Source organism: Aricia agestis, chromosome 12, assembly GCF_905147365.1.
Source record: "Aricia agestis chromosome 12, ilAriAges1.1, whole genome shotgun sequence".
NCBI lineage: Eukaryota > Metazoa > Arthropoda > Insecta > Lepidoptera > Lycaenidae > Aricia > Aricia agestis.
Window position 1 is genome coordinate 4378695 of NC_056417.1, and position 16610 is coordinate 4395304.

The 16610-nt window shown below is 37.6% G+C and overlaps 1 protein-coding gene across 1 annotated transcript in view; it reads left to right on the forward strand.

Annotated features, from left to right (window-relative positions):
• LOC121732417 overlaps positions 1-14625 on the forward strand; it is a 163273-nt gene extending 148648 nt beyond the window's left edge. Inside the window, exons 5-9 of the mRNA XM_042122284.1 lie at positions 11571-11726; positions 12686-12826; positions 13177-13316; positions 13665-13878; positions 14197-14625. Of these exons, the coding sequence (XP_041978218.1) occupies positions 11571-11726; positions 12686-12826; positions 13177-13316; positions 13665-13878; positions 14197-14319 (774 nt within the window). The 3' untranslated portion in view covers positions 14320-14625. The remainder of the gene's footprint in view (positions 1-11570; positions 11727-12685; positions 12827-13176; positions 13317-13664; positions 13879-14196) is intronic.
• The last annotated feature ends 1985 nt before the right edge of the window (positions 14626-16610 follow it).

The following is a 16610-nucleotide window of genomic DNA, read 5'->3' on the forward strand; positions in this document are numbered from 1 at the left end:
CAAAATTTATACACTTTAATTTGCCCATAGCTTAATTATATGAAATATATAATTTATGGTTTTTTAAATAACGTGACAAAAACCATTTTGTCACTTACGCCCTTTCCATTTCTTGTTTTCTATGAGAGACAGGGCCGGCCTCTCATAGAAAACAAGCAATCTAAAACATATCCAACACGGTTTTTTACTTTAACGCAGCATCACCTTAGGTGATGATGAGTGATGACTGATCAGTCACCCAAAGACTTTATTATCAGAGACTAAATGACGCCCACAACTCGTTTATCGCACGGAAACCGTTAATTTTTCCGGGATAAAAAACTATCCTATGTCCTTTCCCGGGACTCAAAGTATCTGCATGCCAAATTTCAGCAAAATCAGTTCAGCGGTTTGGGCGTGAAGAGGTAACAGACAGATACACTTTCGTAATTATAATATTTGTATGGGCTAGATCACTTTTCGCCAGGCAATTACTTATAATTTATGTACCATCGAGGAAATTGATTCCTAGGCAGTTGACAGACCTACGTCGTTTGGTCGGTTTACGGCCGTTCCCAATTTTTTATCTATCTCTGGTTTTGCCCTACTAGAGATAGGAATAGCTCACATTAGACATTAGAAATGTCTAATGTGAGCTATTCCCATCTCTATGATGATACCCATGGGAGAAATACTCGTAATAAACATAAGCTTGAAATTCCGGTAACTAGACTTACTAAAGTCAAAAATTCTTTTAAAGGTCAATGTATACGCCTTTATAATAAGATCCCAGAAATCGTTCAAAATCTCTCAATTAATAGATTTAAAAAAGTTGTTAAAGAACGTTTGTGTACCAAAGCGTACTATAAAGTTACTGATTTCATGAATGATAGTACACCATGGGAATAAGGTCGCCCCCTGCAGAGCTGTTTCATTATAATATGTATAATAATTGTACACTCGTTGTATTTTATTTAGTCATAATGACACTGTTATTTTATAATATATTTTTTGTAATTTTCCATCTTTTTAGAAAAAGATGGCCCCGTGCGAGTTTCTTACGCCGGTTCTTCTCGCCGGGTTAGTTCCCGAACCGGTGGTAGGCATCTGTGTAGCCCCGACGTTCAGAGAATATTTTAAAAAATTTATTCTGAATAAAAAATTTTGAGTTTGAGTTTGAGTTTGAGTCTAGTAGGGCAAAATCAGAGATAGATCAAATATTGGCAACGGCCGTTAGGGTTGATTCAGACCGTAACACGACGCGTAGATGCATTTCTAAATTTATATGGATTTGACAGATTCGCCAGACGTCTCACGCAATTGAAATCTGTCAAATCCATACAAATTAATGTCGCGCCGCGCCTCGCCTCGCCTCGTCGCGTTGCGGTCTGAATCAACCCTTATGCAATGATATTCTACTTATACAGATCTGTTACGTTCATACTATTTTCCGGTTTAAATCTATTCCGAACAACATTGACAAATTTGACAGATAAGTGAAACAAAAGATACGCAATGCCATTTTATTAAAAGAGACCGACTAAATAAAAGACGACCCAATTGGGTTGTATTTGAAGCTTCACAACGCGCGCGGTAGTAACATATCTGCTTTGAGTTTTTTATATAATATATCATTGCCCTTATGTCAATTCAATGTTAGATGTGATCGGTCGGATGGGTTTAACTTAACGCGACCAAATTACTTAGGTCCGCCAACTGCCTCGGAATTAACTTCTCTGAGTACCTCCATTATTATTGTTTTTGCTTACAAAATCAAATTATTTGTTAGCAAAATATTGATCAATTACCAACATTATAGATATTAGAGCAACAATCTCGAGCTGTCAAACGAAACCGAAATTGGTTTCATCTGTGTGTAAAAATATGTGTACGACGTATACACTTACACAAGCATGATTGAACATGATTTCTATGAGATTAAAATATTGTCAACGTGCGGCACGTGCCGACTGGACGTCAAAAAGAGAGAAATGCTGTCATGTATCACACGTCTCTTTTTACCACGCAGTGTTACTGATAGTGACATCTCTCTTGCTCAGGCCTTTGTTTCTCTTTTCCGCTAGGTATATTAACTTTATGCAGAATACTCAAAATTTCGTATGCGTGCGCAAAAGATAAGCAACTATAGCCAAAGGCAATGGCCGAATTTCTCCTTATCCGGCGACCGGACTTTAAATGGTGACCCTAATTGCATGACGAAACCTACTTTTTACGTGTATCGTTTTGGATGTGTAACTTTGTATATCATCTTCAACTGACATTTATAGTTTTGGTAGCAATTATTTTTATTTATTATTATCGATAATAATTGATATACATCTGCTTCTTTTGTGAAAACTAAATAAGCAAAAGTCAAAGTGTATTTTGACTACTATATGTACATGAATTATAATAATTAGTTTCGTTGATATTATTAAAAAAAATACCCAAAGTAATGTTTGATAAAACTAAACAGCGTATAATTTGAATCGCATTATAGAAGTTTGCAAAGAGAATGAAGTTTGTATGAAATTTGAAGGTTTTAAAATGAGTTGAAATTAGAACAATTATTGCATTGATAATAATTTCTCGTTCGGTCGGCAGGTCTTTCTTTGAAGCTCGCTATACTATAAAGTTCAGTTTTTCCCAACCTTTTTCAGCCACGGACCCCCAGGAAGTCAAGCACGGTTTTCACGGACCCCTTTAATAAAAAAACAGCAAAAAAAAACGGATTACGTATGGTCCAGAGATGACACCGTGGACCTCAGGTTGAGAAACACTGCAGTATAAAGTATACGGCAAATTGCTTTTTCCAGGTCAGCTAGTAGGTACACAAATGTAATTTAGTTAAAACTGTCTCGTAGTATTTATCGGTACTTCTCTACGAATAATAAAAACTATTTATTATTCGTAGGTACTTCTCATCAAACATTCTATGGAAACAATGGAACACTTTAAAAAAAAAAACCAACGTAGTAACGCAGCTCAATAACATTCGTATATCGAGTCTCGTAAGTCGAAGGCCATACATACAATGGTAAGTAGGCCGCGACTGAAGTTCACCAATGATCATCAGATTTGGGTTTTTTTTTTTATGAAATAAGGGGGCAAACGAGCAAACGGGTCACCTGATGGAAAGCAACTTCCGTCGCCCATGGACACTCGCAGCATCAGAAGAGCTGCAAATGCGTTGCCGGCCTTTTAAGAGGGAATAGGGTAATAGGGGAGGGTAGGGAAGGGAAGGGAATAGTTGAGGGCAGGGAAGGGAATAGGGTAGGGGTTAGGGGATTGGGCCTCCGGTAAACTCACTCACTCGGCGAAACACAGCGCAAGCGCTGTTTCACGCCGATTTTCTATGAGAACGTGGTATTTATCCGGTCGAGCCGGCCTATTCGTGCCGAAGCATGGCTCTCCCACGTAAAATTGGCATCATGTCATGATTATTTTAACCCTTCTTATTGTTTTAACATAACTTTCTTACAAAAAGTAATTTATAGTACAGTATGCTGACAAGTTTGCTGTCCGAAAATCGTTAATTACAAAACAACCAAAAGGATTTAATATTGAGTTTAGACTTTGGACTTAAAAAAATTATAAATCCTTAGCTACTAATACATTAAGTATAATATATACAGTGTGCAATTTACGTGCAATTAAACCTGCCAATTTTTTTCCAGGGCTTAGGTATCATTAGGAGAGTCCATTTAACCAAAAAAAATGTTTATTATTATATATCTATAAAGAATATTTTGATTATAGTTAGACCTTTACTTTATTCTGTTTACTAATTACCTGCCCTAATCACTTGCACTTGTTACCAATGAAATGAGCCGTAAATGAATGAACTATAGCCCTGATTCTGGTGTTTAAAACCCCTATTAATATAGCTTTAAGAAATTAAAAGCATTACCTGTCAATATCAATCATAAATTAACTGGTTGGACAAAAACTCATATTATTATCGTATTCACTTTGATTGATAAGTGAAGGTGATTATTGCAAGTGATTACTAATCAGGAAAAAGTTAACCTGTACTCGCACTAGTCAAATTAAGGCAACGCCTTGATAATTTGGCTGTAGCGATATCGATTTTTCTCAGCAACAACTAAAGGTAAGAAATTAAAGTTCATTGTCAGTATTCATCATGTCTTTGTCTTTGAATTACCCATAGCATAACACGATTGGTCAACTTTTATAATACAGAATAATCAATCAAAAAGACCTCTGTAAAAAGAGGGATTCCTATTTTGCCATCAGAGGAGAGTAATTTAAGCTTCCATTTGTACATAAATTGGTTCAAGCATACACTTTAATTTGCTTATAACTTATATGAAATGTATTTATGGTTTTTAAATTACGCGACAAAAACCATTTTGCCGCTTACGCCCTTTCCATTTCCTTCCTTTTTTGCTGTTCCATCCATCCATTCCAGCAATCTAAAACATATCCAATACGGTTTTTTACTTTAACGCGGCGTCACTTTAAATACAGATTACAGGCCACGTCTGTTTGTTAATTCCTAACAAAAACAGAGGTGTGTTTTCGTTGCAGATGCCACTGACTATCTATATGTCTATATGTTGTATGCTACGCGAGCAGCGTAGTATCCAGACAGGTGGGCTAATTATGATTTTTAGGGTTCCGTTCCCAAAGGGTAAAAACGGGACCCTATTACTGAGACTTCAATGTCTGTCCGTCTGTCTCCAGAACCCCTACAGCTGGACTTCTGAAATTTTCACAGATTGTGTGTATCTGTTGCCGCTATAAATATATATGCAAATAGGTACTAAAAACAAAATGAAATTAATATTTGAGGATGGCCCCCATACACCAAACTTGATGTTTTGGCCTTTTTTGCTCTATAATAATAATGGCAACAGATAGGTACTTGAATTTTTCTCAAACTTCTTAGTTATATGTGTACTGTAATATTTAATAATAATATTAAAACAAAATAAAAATTAAGGGGGGCTCTTATACAAAAAACACCTTTAACACACAAGATTTTTTTATTTCTGTTTCTGATATGACCGAGAGTGGTCTTAGCCATAATCCGTTATCGTCTGTTTGCTCACGGCTTCGTCAAAATTATATTACGAGAGCAAAGCATCAAGGCGTTTGACAGCAGACATTGTCAATTTTCACCCAACCAGGCTATGTTGAAGATGTATTAATGCCGAACTAGCAGAATCAGGGTACTAATAACCGTATCGAGCTGTAGATACAGGTTACAGTTGTGTACACTCGTTAACGTTAAACGTTCATTTAACGAGTTGTTTAACGGCGGGATATTCTTTACATAGCATTGCCCACTTGCGCCAGTCAAGATTAAAGTTAATCGTAGATTAGCATGTCATGTCTAACATTTTTGGTACTTATTTAAGAGAAATATGTTATTTTGATTTTAAAAAATCAGCCAATTGTAAGCGGGACACGCACACAAAAGGTTTCGTATCATTGTAGAGCAATTATTTTGTTTTTTTAGTCATTTGTTTTTATAACAGCATCAGAGCTAGACAGCTAAAAATGTTGTGTAAATAAACAGCTGACTGTTTAAATATCGTAGATCTCGAGATACAGCCTGGAAATAGACGGATAGGCAGCGAAGTCTTAGTAATAGACACCCTTTGGGTACGGATCCCTAAAAATCAAGATTTAGGGGCTAGGGCATAAATGGACCCAAAGGCTACTTGTCTACGCACTCAAAACGAATTGAAATTTGAAACCGTGTAGGTATAGTTGTTTTTTAGGCAATATAATATTCTCAATATTATGGTAGAAAAAAATATAAAAATAACTCAGCCGATTAAGTATATTGAAAATTTAAATCATTTACAAGTACTAACTCAAAGTATTCCGTACGATCTAGGTTAGTTCGTAGTATTATATTGTAGCGGCGTCAATTGCCCTACTTACAATCAACTGCCTCCAGAGACTGGGCCTATTCTGCGAAGTTCAACCGGCTGGAACCCTGGACTTACACGGTCCAGTTTACTTGTTGCCGTGTCTATTTTTGTGTTGTAACGTTGTAATGTTTTGCATTTACCGGAGTTCGGACTAAACTAAATCCATACTAATATTTAAAGTGTGTCTGTCTATCTGTCTGTCTGTTTCCTCTTCACGCCCAAACCGCTGGACCGATTTTGCTGAAATTTGGCATGGAGATACTTTGAGTCCCGGGAAAGGACATAGGATAAGTACTTTTTATCCTGGCAAAATGTACGGTTCCCGCCTGATAAACGAGTTTTGGCGCAACGGAGTTGCAGGCGTCATCTAGTAAATTATAATTATACCTTGGTATAATAGATTTATTGTATTATTTTTAGATTGAGGTATTGCTAGTTAGATCAATGTTTGATTCCCTCTGTCTCCTGACTTATATCAAAATCATGCTGAATTGGTAATTTGTACTACTTTCTACTATAGTCTCTTTATCTGCCAAAGGTCTATGAAAACATTGTTTCGTCTCGTAGGGAACGATATGGAATTTCCAAAAGAAACTCGAAAAAAATGAATTTAGAAGATATAATCTGAATTATTACAATATTTAACTTGTGTTGAAGCGAAAGTCGCAGTTAAAAAGTATGACAAAAAACAAAATAATTTTCTACCGTCAATTCTACAATAATTATACCTACATGACGTAAAAATATCTTAAATAATCAAACGCCTGATAGATAAAAATAGCAAACTAACTATCGGGCGTGAACAAACATGTATAGTTTAATAGCAACGTTCTTGTTGGTCACTTGTCGTCCGAATGTTTACTATCTGATTACTTTCATGTAAAAGAAGCCAGACAATTTTTAGCTTTTTTATTGAGAACTTGTTGTCCATTTTATGAATGTTTTATTGAAGTGAAACTTCTTTAGAGTGCTCGCTTAGAGTGAAACTTTACGATTTTTCATGACCTCGAAATTTCAACCCTCTTTTGAGGTTTTGGACAGAAGTCAGTCACTTCGAATTTCGAACACGTCTACTCTGTACACACTCTTATTTATAAAGGATGTAAGGATATAAAATATAAAAAATTGCCTATATCCTAGCATCGAGTGACAAAAAAGGATCAATTACATTAGGTCAGCGCGGCGCTCGCGTGCGGCCCCGCCCGCAGGCCGCTATTATGTTAATGATCGTTGCGTTTATTTTTAACAGAAACTGTTAAAACACAGACGTAAAAAAAAAAAAAAAAATTTTTTCGTTCTAAGAAAATCGAAAATTGCTCAGTTTAGTCTAATGGTATAAATAATAAAAATATTAAATACTTAAGTAAATGCATATTTATTGCAGTTATCCATATTAATTTTTTTTTAATTTATTTTAATAATTTATGTACACAACAATGTTTACAGTGAAAGTCTTAAAACTAGAAATACATTTCAGTACAAAGGTACTACTTATTTAATTCTTTTTATGACTATAAAGTTTTTACATCGTTATCAAACTTATCAAAGTAGCTCGTTACAGTTTTGTGATTATGATAAAGAATATCTAACACCCAATGATATTCTATGTTACTAACGTAACTAGATTGGAAGTTTACGGTAGCAACGCGTTGCCACTTCGAAGATGCCTGCAGGCATATCTCACATACATAATGACATAACGAATATATGACTTGACATTGTCTTTTGAACAAAAAAGTGGTTACGCATTTCTGAGAATCTTTTGTAAGACATTGCTACTCTAGTATTTTAGAAACTCATTGCTAACACCAATACAACCTATTAGTCTATGATAAGTCTTACTATGGGTACGGCCCAAGATTAAACATACTCTTTGACATTCACAGAACTCAAAAAATAAAAGAATACAATTATACCTATTATTATTTTTCTTGAGATGGAAAAGGTTTACTATAACTTTTTTTTCTTATTTACACTTCGGCTATTTAACCATGGCCAGCGTCGAGTATATTATGGCAAGAAAACAATATTCTATATTCTATAATACAATTTTCATCGTCGTCTTTCTAAATCGTCAGGATCGTCATGTCTAAAGTATAATATTATGTCTAAGTATAAAGTCAATACAGACAAGAAGTCAAGTCTGTCGAGCAGACATTTTACTGAAACTTTCGATGGAGTTTTGGAGGGAACACAAAATAGCACGTTTCTGGATATTGCATCACTTTCCTACACTAATTGTGCACGAAAACGAATATCTAATAGTTAATATCCTACCAATATTACACATAAAAAACCCAGTTAACACAATTTTAGGAAATTAATTCAAAAACACAACATCACCCTTTCACATTCCCGGCAAAACTCTACTATAACTTTTATTGAACAGTCAGTAAAATAATAAAGATATCGCAAACCTTTAACAAGACGTCAGTCGTCACTCGTCGCAAACCTTTTTATTAGGACGTTATTAGGGTCGTTCTACATTGGCGGGTGAAATATAGTAGCCAATAAGGGCGAGAACAAATCCACTTATATGACGATACGTCTTCCCTTACCGTCCGTGACTTGTTTGAAAATAGAACCCTGATTCTGCTTTTGTAATGCAAGTTGCAACATTGATACAGCTTAGTTTCTTATTTGATTCAGCCTTTTTCCTATCAACTACAAATTGGTATTCTCATAAACTATCAAACAGGTATGCTGAACATCGCGGTCGCGGTATAAAAAATATATAAAAACTATACTTACCTAGGTTTAAAATAACAGGTAAGTATTATGGTTTCTGTATAATATTATTGGGCTTTTTTTATAATATTCACATTTTATAGTTATAATAAGGTGTTTTTGAAAAGTAGATAGTAACTAAAATAGTGGAATTTTAACCTATTTACAAATTATCAACACTGGTAAACAAACTAGTTTGCGGCATACCTACATTTTTCTACAGAAATTGTATTGTATGAAGATTACATGAACGAGATTTTTTTTTGTTTGTCTATCTCTTCGACAGATAAAACTATTATATATATAGAGACAAGTAAACAGCAAAAACTAATAGAAAAAAGTTTTTTCATTATTATATTAAGAATATCTTATCTTATATCTTTAAACGAGCAATTCTTGTATCTGTATAATTAGAATCTCGGAATCGGCTCCAACGATTTTCATGAAATTCAGTATAATATATAGATATAAATTTCGGTTATCATTTTTAGAAAATGTCATTTTATTCGTGTTTTATCGAATACTGAGCAAAACTCGGTCAAATAGCTAGTATTATTTAAAAGAGTTTGAAAATAATAAGAAGGTTAAAGACGCCATAACTATTTCTCACGAATACTAGGTTATGTTTCATGAACCATTACACCATTTAAACAAAACAATATATTACGGAAACAATCAAATGGGCGTATTGCGAAAACCTGAGCCAAAAGAGGCGTGGTTGATCGTTAAATTACTCTGATATATTGCCTAGTATTATAATAATCAAAAACCACGATCTATAAATTAGACTAACTAGTACAGTGTTACATAATGCTGACCGATCAAATCTAAAGAAGGTTATTGATTATAAGTAGGGTTGTTGAGGAAGTGATTATGAGGAAGAGGAGGAGGAAGAGGAATTGTCACGCGCAAATTTAGAGGATGCGGATGAGGAAGAGGATATTTTTTGAGGAAGAGGATTCGGATGAGAAATAGGATGATAGGAAATTATAAATACTAGCGGACCCAACCCAAAAGCCTTTGTCCTGTCTGTACATAACTAGGTACTATACATTACACAAAAAATAATTAAAAGGGCACTTTCCAGTGGGCCAAACTATGAATCTAAACCATTGACAAAACACACACAATAAAGAATCATTAAAATCGGTCCAGCAGTTAAGGAGGAGTTCAGTAACATACACAACACATGCACACAAAAAAAGATGAGTGAATGATATACAATTATCGCGCTCTGGCTTGTGCGTTGCCATGATTGTATACGCGACGCGCATGCGCAGTGAAATTCCTCATAAATTCCTCTTAAATTTTGAGGAAGCGATAGCGGAAGAGGATTTTTTTTTTATTTATGAGGATGCGGTAACGGTTGAGGAACCCAGAATATTGCGGAACTTCCGCATTATGAGTAAGCGGAAGAGGAATCCTCAGCAACCCTAGTTATAAGACGACGTATATATATCCGTTATGCTAAGTACTCACAATTCACATACGGTTTTGCTCGATAGTTTTACTCCGAATCGAAAGAAATGACATATTTGACATATGTAATTCCATCGAGCCGGCGCGAAGCGAGTCTTCGAGCTGTGAGTTTTGCAGTCCACACGGTGGTTATTGCTCAATTTGGAGTAAAACTATCGAGCAAAACCGTATGTGAGTACTTAGTATTAGATGATTTTGTATCTTGCGACAGAAATATAACAGGTAGAGATTACTGCCTAAAGAAAGTACCTATCTACTGTTGACCGTTGTTGCATTGCTGTCACAAGAAACATAAACACCTTACACCCTGCCGATAGGAGATGATAACTCAATTTGCAAACTACCTCCGCCCTTATACACTGGCAATATTTTGACAACGTTATCGCTTCTTTATTACAATAGTAGCGACCCTTTCACAAAAATTGATAAATAAAAAATAAAGTATCAAAATCGGGAACAAAATAAATCCCTTTAGAGCTCACGATAGTTTTTTTATGAAATAAGGGGGCAAACGAGCAAACGGGTAAAGCAACTTTCGTCGCCCATGGACACTCGCAGCATCAGAAGAGCTGCAGGTGCGTTGTCGGCCTTTTAAGAGGGAATAGGGTAGTAGGGGAGGGTAGGGATGAGAAGGGAAGGGAAAAGGGGAGGATAGAGAAGGGAATTGTGCCTCCGGTAGACTCACTCACTCGGCGAAACACAGCTCAAGCGCTGTTTCACGCCGGTTTTCTGTGAGAACGTGGTATTTCTCCGGTCGAGCCAACCCATTCGTGCCGTAGCATGGCTCTCCCACGTATATCGATAGTATTAATTTCTTATCAATACGCAGCTATGTCCAATGGAAAGCCAATTACTATATTCAAAACGTCAAGCTCATTACTTTTTTGTTGTAGTCAGTGCCCCGGCCCCCCCTTTTAATATTATCAGGACCCTCATGATGTTTTTGTTGCCAATACGCAGCTATGTCCAATATAAAGCCAACTATAGTCAGAACCCCAAGCTCATAATCTTTTTTATTGTCACTGCGCCATGTTCTCCCTTGTTCCCAGTATTTCACACATTCTTGTTGTCGGTGCTCAGCTATGTCCGAAACAGAACCTATGGGCTATGGCTCATGTTCTCTTTTGTTCCCAGTGCGCCGGGCTCACATTTTTATTGTCAAAACTCCAATCTCACATTTTTGTTGTCAGTTCCCAGCTACATGCAAAGTAGATAATTATGCAGAACCTGTAGGCTCATTTTCTCTCTTGTTCCCAATGCGCCGGGGTCACATTTTTGTTGTCAAAACTCCAATCTCACATTATTGTTGTCAGTGCCCAGCTATGTCCGAAGTAGACGCAGAACCTATGGGCTTGGCTCATGTTCTCTCTTGTTCCCAGTGCGCAGGGCTCACATTTTTTTTGTCAGTGCCCAGCTATGTCCAAAATGGATGGAATTATGGCGAACCACCTATGGCTCATGATCCACTTTTGTTCCCAGTGCGCAGCGGGACGCGCGGCGTGGCAGGAGGCGGCGGCGCTGTCTATCGGCGGCGGCGCGGCGGGCGCGGGCGGCGCGGCGCGGCGCTGCTCGGTGCTGGGCGACCACCCCGGCGCGAGACGGGACCCGCGCGCCAAGTGGCATCGCACCAACCGGGTGAGTGAATACTTCCTACTCTTCTTTTCTTCTGATTAATTTCGTTGCGGGCCCCAAAACAGTTTAGCACGTCCTTCGGGCTCCCTGAGATCATATCAAAAGGTTTTAAGGTTGTTTACCGCTATCGATGGCTGGTGTAGTGAGATAGTTATTTCCCGTTAAAAAAACGGATAAGTGAACCGGGTCAATTGTAATTTGTGGCAACCAACGACGGGATGAGTGATCCGGATCAAGTGTAGGAGACACTAAAGGCTTGCGTTCTATGTTTTTCTTGGGAAACCAACCAACCAACCAAAGCATAGGAAAGCTTAAATCTTGGGGTAATTAACATGACATAGGTAAGTAACGTTGCCAATCTCAAGTAAAATATGCATACGATATACAGCGAATATGAGCATTGATAAGTTTAAGTTTAAGGCTAAGTTTACATTATGCGCCCGCCCGAACTGTCATGACAGTGCAGCAGTGGGACCGCGCTGCTATTTGAAATAAATCGTTAAATAATACCTATATATTTTGGTATTATATTCTATACTGTTACAATTTGTGTTACATTAAGCCCATTGTTTGATGTTCTCTAGAATTCTGAAACCTTAAATTTCTAAGAGCTAATAAGATAACAAAGTTGTACTTAAGTAATAAGTAAAACAATGCCTTTACTTGTTAGGGACTTTTGGACTTAGGTTCTGAAATTGTGTAATACAAATAAACTTATAAGTAAGGTAGTTGCTAGAATATATTACTTACAAGATAGAAAGTGAATACGCTGCAATTTTGATTTTTATTTCGGTTACTCCATAAACTCGGTTACGATTACCCCTCACATTCGATTACGGTTACCCCACATAATAGATTACGGTTGCTCCGCATATTCGGTCACAGTTTCTCCACACATCCGGCTGCGGTTATTTAACATTATGTTACGGTTACTCAACAATCGGTTGCGGTTACGGTTTCAGGTGCGGGACGCCTCATACGGTTCATCATCGGAGTCGGAGGAGGACGGCGCGGACGGATGGGGCGTGGCGCGGCTGCTGTACGCCGGCCTGGTCACGCTCGCGGTCGGCCTCGTCGTGTACTTCGTCGGCACTGGAGACAAGGTGAGAAAGAGAGAGGGAGAGGGAAAGAAAGAGCGAGAGAAAGCCTTGATCTATTTAAGAGATAAACAGTGTAAGCTGCTGATTTACCGATTAAATTCCTAAAATAAAGGAAAGAATAATGCATGCTAAGACAACCATCATGGTTTACTGGTGTATGATATGTTGATTATTGCTAGAAGCTAACGGAAAGTAGTGTCAGTCTTCTTAAACTAGTGACATCCTTAATCCTAATTTCTTACCATAAGGAGTAAAGAGATGTTGCACTTTTTTCATTATTTACTTCGTACACCATCATCATCATATTAAACCAATTACTGCGCATATGTTATACTTTTCTTCCCATGTTTCAGGGATTCAAAACACCAGCGCTGCGGCTGGTGGGCCCGTCACTCATCGTGGCCGGCCTCGCCTGCTGCCTGCTCCGTATCATGTTCTGCATCTTCGCCAAGCCATGCTGCCGGCGACGGACCAACCACAAGGAGAACAGAAGGTTAATTTTTAAAGCTCACGACTAAGTTACCCAAATGGGATTTATTGAATGCGTGTATTTGTAAGTTTGGTAGTACTAAATAAAATGTTATCTTTAAAGTCGTTTGACTATATTATCGACATTTGAAAAGGCTATAAAAAACAAATCTGTGGAAGACTAACAAAAATGTCGCTGACGTCAAATTAAACTAGTCTGGAAGGTATTTGATTTTTAATTAAACTAAAACTTGACACAATAATCTTAACTTTTAAATTTCCTATTCATGAACTTACGCAAAGAGCACATACACATCCTAGTATCCGTAACCGTATCTATAATCGCATTCGTAACCGTATCCGAAAAATCCAGACTGTCCGGGTGCGCGGAGGGCGAGGAGCTGCCGCTGGCGGGTCGCGGGCCGGCGCAGTGCTCCCCCGCGCGCCGCCTCGACTCCTCCTGCGACGTGTCCAGCCTGTCCAGCGGCGAGGAGGACGAGCGCTTGCGCCGGTACCGCACCGCCGCACCGCATCCGCAACCGCAACCGCAGCCACAGCCGCAGCCGCACTCGGTTCTCGTGCAACCGGTAGGTGCAAATCGTTTATTGGACACTTCTGTTGGTGCACAAGATAACATTTTTATAGGACCTACATTACTTAGCCCAGTGTGCTGTGACTTCATAAAATATTATTGTATCCGATGACAAGATATCAACATACCCTACAAAGTACTGCCAAAATAATTCGAAACGAATCAACCTTGCGGCTTCGATTTTTGACAACGTGGGCACTGTGTGTGCGCCTACACGGCAAGTGCGCCGGCAAGTGGCGCACTTGACGGGGTGGCGCACTTTGCCACACTCACGATATAACTTTATTTTTAGCTATCGTTTATCATATTCCAGGCGATCTCCCAAAAGCCGTCATCGTCGGGCCTGCGGCAGGAGGGGCGGCGCCCCCCGCCTCGCACCGTGTCCTTCGCGGGCCCCGGCGAGCTGCTCCTCAGTCCGGCGCAGCTGCGCTCCTAACACACACCCGGCCGCAATACTGTACTGTGAAGTGAAGTGGCAGTGTCTAGTTTGTAGTTGAGTGTACTAGTCCCATCCGTCTGCGATCGGTGCGGTTCTTTGGCAGAAATACGTGTTCTTCTTTAAAACGGCCTCCGATAGCCAGTGTTAGTAATTTGATGAGGTGAAAAAATATGTTGGCAGTGGTAGTGTTGACAGTTTAAAGTTGACAAATATCTGTGTTGACAGATATCCGTGTTGACAGTTAGGTCACAGTACACATATTAACTTGGAAAGGGATCGTCACCGTATCGCTTCGAGCCGTTCAATATTGTTTGTATGAAACTCTACTGCGACGCACACTAAGCGGAACCGTAACGTAATCGTCTCGCCTCGGAAGGGGACAGCGGTCGGCGAGCCGTAAGCGAGGCGTTGCCTAGCCGTAGCCGAGTTGACGTACAGGCGATACTTCATACTGATACGCTTTGGTAATACGTGCATACGTTAGGTTGACGCCTGTTTGACGGCGAGGCGAAAGGCGATACGGTGACGATCCCTTTCCGAGTTGATAATATTATGTGTGCTTTGACCTTTACAGTTGACCTTTTTTTCAGCTAGACGGCAGCACCAGCACAGACGATAAACAAAAAGTTTAGTTTGACGTTCGATAACGCTTCTATAAATATTCTGATATGGTGCAACATGTCGGATTTTGGTCGGATTGTTTACCGTATGTGCTAGCAGTGCCCTCTGCGACCGGTGAGTAATATTCCTTTAGTTGATAATTGACAGATATCCGTGTTGAAATTTAATAATTGACAGCTTGACCTTGAGGCTGTGAATTGTGATAAACATGAATCCGTCAAGTAATTAATATTTTATAGATCTCTGGGTTAATTAAATGACAAATATTTTTAAATGCTCGGTATTTTTTCTCAGCGTTTCAGATTCAAGATAATATTACAGTACCTACATTACTAGATACTTATGACTTATATTCATCATAAGTTCTAGTGTTTTTAAATACAAAAGATACATAAAATAAAAACATGCAAAAAACAATAATTTTCAAATGGCATCTTGCCACAACAAGAGTTTAGAAATGAGCTTATTAGTAAGGACAATTTTATAAATGAGTAAAAGTAAGTTTCGAATGTGTGTTTTAATAAAGTCTCGCAATTGTTATTTTTGGTAACACAACTATAGATATAACAACGTTACCCTCAACACGATACCAGTTCAAATTATTATAAGTTCATGATAATATGGCATAATTATTTATTAAACTTTTAAGTTTAAAAGAGTGTATGTAGAGATGATGTAGAGTACACGTTAAAAGAAAAAAATGATGACGGCGTCGTGAAGCAATATTAATAGTACGACCCTCTTTTTCATGAGGAAACCTTGAAATTTCACTCTCAACGCGCCCAAAGAAGTTTTACTTCAAAATCCCCTCAAAGTCCATAAAGAACCGTGCCGAGGCGCACCATCCTGTATAGAGTATAACGATTATGTTAAAACTGCCTACTTAATAGTCGCGAATTTATATTAAATATAAAATACATAAAAATATATTTATAACTGACAATAATGATTGTTAACTGATGGTTAAAGTGTTATGTGTTAATTTTATTTGACGTCATATTTATGTGTAGTTCATACGCCGAAAAATATTATCACGTTATGAGTAAAAAAATTTATTTATAAAACTAGTAATTTTGTTATAACTTACATAAAATTAATTATAATATTATTTAACAAAGTATTTCAAATTTTACTTTATAGTAAATTATATGGTATCTCTTTTACGGGATGCCTTTTACTTAAAATATTATTTACTAAGTATATCTCCTATATCTCTATAAAATATAAAATATAAGGTCATAAAATATTATTATATTATTTCGTCTACTACGTAGCTCGTAGACCAAGGCTACGCCACGCGTAGACCGTCTACGACGATTCGTAGCACTATCTTTTCTAACCTTTGGTAGACTATTTCTATGATCTATGATTATATTATAGATTTTATCTTAATATAATTAAACCCGTACCTGCAACTCCTAAGCTTTACCGACACAATAATTACAGAAACAAAACCCTATTATATTCAAAATATTATATTAATGTTAAATATTATATTGCTTTGAAGTTGATTATGATTATAGTAAAGTTTATATTAAAAGTTTAAATAAGTAGGTATTATATCGGCTACGTCACAGCCATCTAGTTGTAGCTAGCCAACTCAATGTCTAGGCAGATCATGAGAGTCATAGAAAACAAAAATATTAAAAGAATCAAGAATCTAAAAA